General features: G+C 33.9%; 1 protein-coding gene across 1 annotated transcript; it reads right to left on the minus strand.

The window, feature by feature from the left end:
- Positions 1 to 1,051: 1,051 nt before the first annotated feature.
- LOC106442523 (alpha-xylosidase 1) lies at positions 1,052 to 5,054 on the minus strand. Its single transcript, XM_048747827.1, has 3 exons — positions 4,729 to 5,054; positions 3,976 to 4,658; positions 1,052 to 3,061 (listed from the first exon to the last, which is right to left on the minus strand). The coding sequence occupies exons 1-3, from the start codon at positions 4,941 to 4,943 to the stop codon at positions 1,176 to 1,178; spliced, it is 2,784 nt and encodes a 927-aa protein (XP_048603784.1). The 5' UTR covers positions 4,944 to 5,054; the 3' UTR covers positions 1,052 to 1,175.
- Between the last annotated feature and the right edge of the window lie 4,678 nt (positions 5,055 to 9,732).

The raw sequence follows: 9,732 nt of genomic DNA on the forward strand, positions 1-9,732 counted from the left end.
TTCAAACTTCAAATAAGCTTCAAACCAAAACATTTCTGAAATTGAATCACAATGAAGCTTGAGCTTCAACATTGAGGATGTGTTGAGATGGTTGACTGCTCCATCGAGAGACAGTAACGTGGCTATGATTGTTAGACTCATTTATCAAGCCGTCTTGTATATGATTTTGAAGGAACGAAACAAGAGAACTCATTCAGCAGTGGAGAAGCCACCAGGAACTCTTATTGCAGAGATTCAGCAGATAGTTAGACTCAGATTGGATCCTCTAGCCCGGAGACAGGTTATTCCTCCAGGACAAAATTATGTACTTGCAGCGTGGTTTTCGTTCTTTGATTTTTGAAGTATGCAGTTTGTTGCTGCCAAAGAACTTAGAGTAGTTTTGGTAGTTGGGCTTGTTCACCCATTTTTTTGTAAAAAGTTTAATCTAATAAAGAGTACTTGCAGTAAAAAAAAAAAAAAGGTTATATGGCAAACATGTTTCAAAAAAAAAAATGTTATATGACAAAAATGTGGACACACCAAAATATTGTTGCAGCTAAGGTTATCCGGCGATCAGCAGATGCAGATCTAACTTTCTATGAACTGTATCAAGCCTTATTGATCGTTTAACAGATAAATTTTTGGTGACCATCTTTCAAGCCTCTTTTTGGTCACAAAGATTATTAGGTTAGTATCGATATCTTTTCAAGCCTTGCTAACATGTATGAAACCATTTCAAACAAAAATACAAACATTTTGTCTTTTTAAACTTATAGAACATTTTACATAGCTTCATGTCATCCATTACCATCATTATCATCATCAGAACTCATATGCAGTCGGCTGTACTCGAACTCTTGCCTCGTGACAACACTCGCACAAAGATCAGACCAGCAAACTTTTTTGAAAAACTCAATTTTGTGCTTTGATAAAACAAATACTCTGAAAACATACTATATGGTCTGGTCCTATGAGATATTTGGCATATTATATGATCATATGAGATATTTGGGAATTCACGAAAACTTATCCATTATTAGAAGCTACAGTAAATGCGAGGAAAAACACCAAAGAGAAATAATACTTTCACTTGCAATTTTATTCAGAATAAAACATCTTCTAGTAAAAGACAAGACACAATCTGAAAACCAAACCTCTAATCTCTTCTTCTTTTTTAATAATCTCTTTGATTCAAATTAATTTGCACCGCTAATACCCATTTTCCAGGACATGTTAAAGTCCTTACCCACTAGAATCTCAAGTCCCTTAACTTCAACCATCACACTCTTGTTCTCTCCTTCCTCTTCCAACCCAACCACATACGTATGCTCCTTTGAGCTTACCTCAATCTTCTTCCCCTCGTTGGCGACCGGACTTCCATTGATCTCAATCTCAGAAGCTTGTCCTGCTCCTCTAAGTCCTAAAACACTAACTTTCTCAATCACCCATCCTTTGCTCAACGCAAACTTCCCTTCCTTCACTTGTGACCACATCTTCACAGTTCCGTTTCCGACCGAAGCGTAGAAGTCAACGTACGTGGACTGTCCGTTTCCTAGCTTCATCTCCGGAAGCTCGTCCTCGTCTAGGTAGAGCTTACCCGTCGCGTATCCCTCAGAAGCTCCAGCCGGGAACGTAATGACGAGATTAAACGGTGTCGTTCTAGCTTCTTTCGAGATCAACCCTCCTTGCTGCATCGGTAATATGGTGTTCTGGTAAAGATGAACGTTCACGAAGTTCAACGGAGCTGGGAGAGTCACGCGCTTCCCGCTCTTTGACACAACGGCTTGCGTCATGTCGAACATGTGGTACCAAGAACCTGGCGGGAACAGAGCTTCCACTTCGGTTTTGCCTTGTTCGAGAACCGGAGATATCATCAAGCTGCTTCCAAGCAAGAACTGTCTGCTCGAGCCGTAACACTCGGTGTACTCAGGGAACGAGAAGAAGAGCGGTCTAGCGATTGGCGCACCCGTCATGTGAGCTTCGTAGTTAAGCGTGTAGAGGTAAGGGAGGATCTTGTATCTCATACCAAGAGCGTTACGAGCTGACTCAGCAACCGTGGCCCATTGGTAAAGCTCTTGTCTTGGAGAGTAGTAGTTAGCGTGATCTCTCGAAAACGGGTAGAACGCTCCCACTTCGATCCAACGGTTACAGAGCTCCTCCGTTGGTTGAGGGTAGAATCCACAAATGTCTGCACCAACCATAGGAACACCGAAGATTCCGAAGTTCAACATCGTTGAGATAGACACTTGCAAGCTCTGCCACGTTCCTTGGTTATCTCCGGTCCAGTGAGCAGCGTATTTACCCGAACCAACAAAAGTAGACCGGGACAAAATGAAAGGACGTTTCCCTTCGATAGAGAGTAAACCCTTGTGTGTGGCAACGGTCTCGGAGAATCCGTAGATACTATGAGCGTCATACTCTCTTACACCGTTGTAATGTAAAGCACTTGTTGCAATCGTCTTGAAACCGATGGGAGCTTGAACTCCAGTAGCGTTGATCTTGTAAGGAGGTTCATCCCATCTCGTCTTGGTTATATTCTTGCAGTCCAAGCAACAGATCCAACCAGGCCCTTCCCCAGTTGGACACTTCTTCCCTTTAGGGATTGTGCACAATCCAGAGCAAAAGTTCGAAACCTCGTTCATGTCGATCCATAGACCATCTATAGGGACTAGTTCATGGAAGCGGCGGATTTCTTCACCCCACCAAGCAACAGTCTTGGGGTTGAGGAAATCAGGAAAGTGGACCGCGCCGGGCCATACTTGGGCCAAGAAAGGCTTTCCTTCATACTTGATGAACACGTCATTCGCCATACCTCGTTGGTACACACCGTAGCTAGAGTTGACACCAATACCGGGGTCGTTGATGACGACATACTTCATGCCCATCTTGTGGATTTTGTCTAAGAAGTTCAGTAGCTTGGCACGAGGGTAGCTAATGGGACTCAACGTAAAGTCTTTTTTGGCATTCATGTGGTCATCATCGTTCCAAATCACATCAAGAGGGATCTTAGCCTTTTGGTAACTGTCGACCACGTCTTCGATAACTGATAAGTTACGGTATCCCCATCTACATTGGTGAAATCCTACAACGTTCATTCAAACAAAGATTAGTATACGCAACTACCCATTAATCAAAAAGTATGGTTTATGAATCTGTCACATGGCCAAAACAAAGATTTGATTCTCTTTTTTTTGTCAAGTCAATAGTAGAACCGTGGACCAGTATCAAGATCGTACAGGGACCACGAGTCACCCTAAGGGAAGAAAAAAAATCAACAAAAGAGGAAAGCAATGAAACACGTCTTCACGTTCTTTTTAAATTGGAAACCATAATTAGAAAGCGACCTTCACCTATACACCCACATGTTGGTCAACTTTCTACAAGTTGTGTCGGAGAAAGAACAGATCCTCTTTACGATGAATTTCATTACAACATGTGTTACTTACAAAACACATAGTTTAGTTTAAAAGCCAGATCTTCTTTTAATACAGAACATTAATCTAATAGTTTCTCAGTAGCAAATGATACGCAAATCTACTTTCGCGTGACCATTCTTTTGACTAAATAGTCAAACCTTAGAAAAAACCTTCAAATGTCTCCTACTAATTACTCGTCATTAAGCATGGCCACAAACATAATTATTAATAACTACCCTATAGAGCAAAATCGTCTTCTAATTTTATTTAATTACCACAAAGATACTCTACAGTTTTCTAAAGATAAATGTTTTAAAAAAAACTAAGGATATGACGTTTTATATAGATTTTTACTAATTAATAATGATAAATTGCATTTTTAAAAATAATTATGTTTATTAAATTGTTACTAATTTAAAATTATTAAAATAACACATCTATAGTTAAAATTTAATTTAATTTTTAATATATGTGAAACTTATAAAATATCTATTAATTTGAAATATTAAAGAGTGACTTTACCTAGGGACCAGGCAATATTAAACTGAATCACTAAACAAGGCAATAAATGTGACTTTACCTAGAGACCAGTACGGCATAGGAGCAGGCCGTCCGATTAAGGAAGTGTACTGATCAACGACATCAAGAGGCGAAGGTCCAGCGACGAAGTAGAAATCAAAAACTCCTCCAATAACTTTGTAAGTCAAAGACGTTCCTCTATAGAACACATCCATACCGTTACTGTTCAGGAGCAGAACCGCGTGAGCATACGGTTTACCTCCAACATTCCTCAGGTCCAGATAAACCGGATGCGAACCGTACAGATCGGTATTTAAATTAATCGCCGACACATCCTCCGTGTAGAGCGTGTACGGCTCGTTAGGAACAAGCTTGATCCCGTTGGCTTGCGAGTTTTCGCCTAGACCGTAAAGTGATGCATCTTTGGGTAACGAAGTCGAGATCTCGAGGTACTGGTCCTTGAACACCATCTCACCAAAGCCTGAGTTTGAGCTTGAGCTTGTGTTGAAGAGTGTTTGGCCGTTGGATCTGCGTTTCACGGCGAAGCTGAATGGGTCTGTGGTGTAGCTGAAGGTCAGCTCGGAGCCGGAGATCTCTTGGACTGTTATCGGAGTCTTTCTTGATTTTCCGATGGCTTTTCCGATCGGCGGGGGCTGGTCTCGAGGGAGGAGGTTGTACGGAACCTCCCATCGTTGTTTCTTGGCGTCTGTGATGTGGACACGGAGGCGATTATCAGTCTCGTGCCTGTGGAAATCCGACGGTCAGAAAACGAAGCGGTAATGTAGGGTGCGAAGTAGAGGATAGTGTAACTTACTTGACGTAGAGACGGAGGGTGGTGATGTCTGAGCCGTAGATTTTGTTCTTCTGTTTCACTTGGAGATAACCGATGAAACCACCGTCTGGAGACTCTTCGATTGAGATCAAACGGTAGCCTTTGCCGATGGTGTTGGAGGAGTGGGTGGGTGCGAAGCAGAGGGTTAGAGCCACGAGAAGGGACAGACATGAAAAAACTGTTTTTGGAGAATCCATTGTAGTGTGTGACTCTACAGTGCAAACTGTAGAGTAAAAGCAATGAAGGGAGGGATAAAAGAGCTCTTGATAAGTTTGTGAAACACTAAACGTAGATATATAAATAGTAGAAAAAGTTTTGTCATTTGTTTATATTTTATAAATACAGAAACTATTATTATTATGATATTATCCAGTGTGTAGACTCTGTATATATGCCTAAATCGATTAAAGATTTTTAAAGAACCATTCATTGATCAGTTGGGGCAACCGGTTAACTTTGACGCTGTTCTCTAGTTAACCTATTGAGAGATTTTCTTTCTTTTCTGTTTTTTTTTCTCCTAGATTGAACCCCGACTAATTAATGTATGTTTGTGGGTTTTGCTTTAGTTTTTAATTTTTGTAAAAACTATTTGATTTACCAATCAAGATTTTAAACAACTGGATTCTCTAAGTTTTAAGAAAATTTGTTTTTCAAAATTTTAACCAATTTAAGAAGAAAAACCAAAAACCAACTTTTGTAAGTTTTTAAGAAAAAAGTGTATTTTATTTCCTTTTATATCATTTATATAATTATAATTAATTGAATAATATTTCATAAAGAGATTTTATATAAAAATTTTATAGATAAGATATCATTTAAACAATAATGTAATATAGTCTAATAGTAAAATAATTTCCTATTTTTTGTTTAGTCATAAATGATAAATGATAATTTTACTAATATTTAACTTTTTGCATTTGATTGAATATAAAGTTTACTTTCTGTATTTATAATAAAATTTTGAGTCAATTTTAGTAGATCCTCAAAAACAAATTGAATTACTATTAATTGAACATTGTTTAAAATCAGTATTCATTAAAAATACATTTATGATAATAACTTAATAAAGTTTAAATATATGTGAAAAACCTGTCGTTAATAATGGGATAGTAACAATAGTGACAGATTTAGATGTTTGGATACTACAACAATTTGTTAGATTTTGTTACCTTCTGTTACACATAAAATACCATTAGAATTTATAAATGATTCAATGTACTGTACAATTTATAATTAAATTGAAAAAACTAAATTTGTAACAAAAGATCGTGCTAAAGTGTTTACTATTTTAATTGAAAACATACTTTGAGATTTTGATATCATATCTAATAATGAGAAACAATCGTTTTTAAGATGACATTCATAAATCACGGTAAAACCACGAGAAATAATTGTTGACTAGTAGATGAATGAAAATTTAAGTTTTTGTTCAAAAAAGAATTTTATCTAGTTTTGTTGAGGTTCTTAATGCAATTTGAATTGAGTTAGACAACAGTTTTATCATTTATTTTCTTTCATCTATTACATATAATCACATGGGTAAATGTAGGAAAAAACTTTAAATTTCATTGACGTTTTGTACATACAAAAAGCATTATGTAATATAATAGAAGCTCTATAAATTAATATTCGGCAAATTAATAAACATGATAAATTAACTAAATATTTTGATGTTAAAATTAATCAATTGGAAATATGATATAATTCAATAAATTGTAAAATAATAAATTATAAAAAGCCAGGTAAATGCACAGTCTCATTGAAATCATAAATTAATAGTTGTTACATATAAAATTTGCATAGGGCTTATATAAACATTACAAAAAATGTATTGTTTGTTTCATTTTTTAAAAATCCAAAAAATTGTACTGTTTGTTTCATTTTTTTAAAATCATCTATAACGTTTCTTTCAATTTCTATATTTTGATGTTATTTTACCGGATTACATTTAAAAATACATTTATATTCTAAGATATGTAATTTAAATACTTACAATTTTATTATAAGAGACAAAATTCAAATCTATTAAATTTAATTAGTATATAATATCATGAAATCAAATTATATTCTTTTAAAAGAAAAAAATGTTTTTTAGATATCAATCTAAAAATGAAATTTTTGTAAAATTACTGATTCTATAAATTAATAAATTTTCATAGTTTTAAAACTCTGAATTTATTTATAAAATAATATTGTAGCAATTTCTTTTGGTATATTATTTTATATTTAACTATTAAGTCACACTAAAATTGTATATTAATATATAAGGTTACATATGTTTTTTTGCTGTGAAATGTATATTTTAGTTTGTTTTTTGTGTTCATAATTTATGCTTTAAGTTTTTATGACCTTAAATTTATCATCTTATAATTCCATTTCAAAAGGATCTATGTTTCAGAAAATAAATTGTTTAAAAAGATACATTTTTTACTTTTTCAATATATTTTTATTAGGTGATAATAGTAAATTTTAAATTTCAAAGAAATTATTATTTTTTTCTAATTTTGATTGAGTAAAAGTTATGAGAAATAGTTAATCACAAAATATATTTATAATCAATATTTAAAATTTTCTAATATAGCTGAAAACTGCAAAACATATACTCTAATAATTTTTTAAAAACAAACGGAAAATATATTTAAAAAAGGAGAAATATTTTTCAAAAATAATCATTTGAAAGCCAATAATTTTTTAATATACTTTTGACTGTAAATTCATTTTGAAGTAGAGGTCATAATTAAACTTTACACAAATAATATTAGCTATATATAACTTCTTGAGCTATTTCCAATCAACCTCGTAGTTTTAATTTTAACTTTCAAGCTTTATATAATATCTTCAAATTCATGTTCGCGTTGTATCTTGTTATTGCGTTATTTGAGAATTATAATGATGTCCTGTAAAGCAGTAAACTTGAAGAGTTTGAATTGATATATCAAAGAAAATCAAGAGGTGATTTGTTTCAACGTGGCTCCATACATCTCGCATCTCGGTCTCTAAATTGAAAGCGTGATTCTCGCTTACCAAACTAATTCCCTCTGTCAGCTCAATTTCCACGTTAACTAAGCTCTTACGATTTATTTTTCTTTTCTCGATTCAAGTCCCATTTTATATCATAAAGTACTGGTAGAAAGAAAATGACATCAGTTATAAGAAAATTACAGTGTAGCTAGCACCATTTTCGCGGTAACACATATGCCCACTAGTGATAAAGAAAAAATGAACGCCGACTGGCTAAATGTAGATTTACATAAAGAACAGATAAATGCGTAACAGCATATAGTTTACGAACTAGTGCAGTTTTACAAATTTAAATGAAATCACAGATGTATCGTCAACCTATAAAAAGGATCTTATACTAACCTAGTTTACAGTACTGCTGTCACGAGAAAACAAATGTTTATTACATAAAATACAACGAGATGCAAAGTTTGTCTGGAGATGGAGTTTGGACTTTGGACTTCAGACAACAGTATTAAGGAGGTACGCGAAATTATTAAAATACAAAAATGGATTAGAGAGATTCCAAGATCGATGTACAGCGTCTCGATTCAAGAGTTTTACACTGTCGACTAGTGCCATCACATTCGTTTGTTTCATTATACAAATTAATTAATTCATACTGTATTGATGTGAACTATTCACGAGATTCAAATTTGTATTTCAGATGCATTCAGGAGTTAGACTTTTTCTTTTTTTGTGCTTAAAACATTCACGAGTTAGTTACGAAATATAATAACACTTGGCTTCTTTTTTATCAAAAAAAACACCTGGCTTCTTTTCCAAATATACTACGAATGTTGAGCTTAATTATAAGATTTTAAAAATAAATGAAAAACATTTATAGACCGCATAATAATAAGAGAACTGAAATATCAAGTTCAGCAAAAATATACCCAGCTAATTATTTGATTTCTACTATAGTATAGTCCGAATCTGGGAAATTTACCTTGATAACTAAACTTTTAAAAGCTACTTATTATACATAATCATATGATCCATAAATTATCAAGTTGTTTTTATTAAAATTAACTTACAAGTACCTATGACTCCATAATCTTAAATTCGAGATCTTGGTAGTATCTAATAATATAAACATCAGAAAACTCTTCAAAAGTTTAGAATTATTCGGTGGTATTTTAATAATTAAAAAAAAAATACAATATGAGATACTTTTTCATCATCTATTTACACTTGGACATACTTTCAACTTGTGGAGTACTTTTTTGTTGTGATTTTTCTGAAATGCCCTTTTAACTAAACAAACCAAATATTTTCTTTTTAATCAATTAAGTATTTTTTTTTTATTTATATCCAAATTTTCTACTTTACTCTTTGCTCTTCTGTCGAGAAACAATCTTACGTAACTACATGCTAATTCTTCGTCAACTGACGGAAAAATGTAGAATCTGAAAATATTTTTACAAACCATAATCCACTTTTGTCTCTCCTTCTCTATTGACAACAAGGTCTATTACTGGCTATTTAGAAACTTCAAAGAGGGACAGTAAGATCAAGGAGAAGCTCGTGAGCGTGAAACATTCCACAGAAATGAAAGTATTCGACGAACAAACCGCCATTGTGAAAGCAGAGAGGAAGAAGGTGGAGGTTAAGCTATACAAGTGGCGAGCATTGAGAAGCTGATGGAAGAAACCATTAAAGCTCTTCATTCTCAAATCGATGCTCTTAATCAAGACATTGTCAACGCTTACGTCTTTGAAAAAACAGAATTATTTATTGCTCGGTCTTTCTCGTACTCATTTACAAGTAACTAAGATGGAAAATTTCTATGTCTCTCTCTTTTGGATTGGTCGTTTCTAGTTTCAAAGAAAATAGCTTTATTTGTAATTTAGTGGATAACAATTTACTGACCACAACCACTACTGTCTATCAAATTGTCGACCACATCCACAAGACTATCTAATTCATGCCCACATCCACATGTTTTCGAAGACGATTGAACATTTACTCCCAAACACAACTAAA

This window comes from Brassica napus, chromosome C2, assembly GCF_020379485.1.
Source record: "Brassica napus cultivar Da-Ae chromosome C2, Da-Ae, whole genome shotgun sequence".
In the NCBI taxonomy this organism is placed as follows: Eukaryota; Viridiplantae; Streptophyta; class Magnoliopsida; order Brassicales; family Brassicaceae; genus Brassica; species Brassica napus.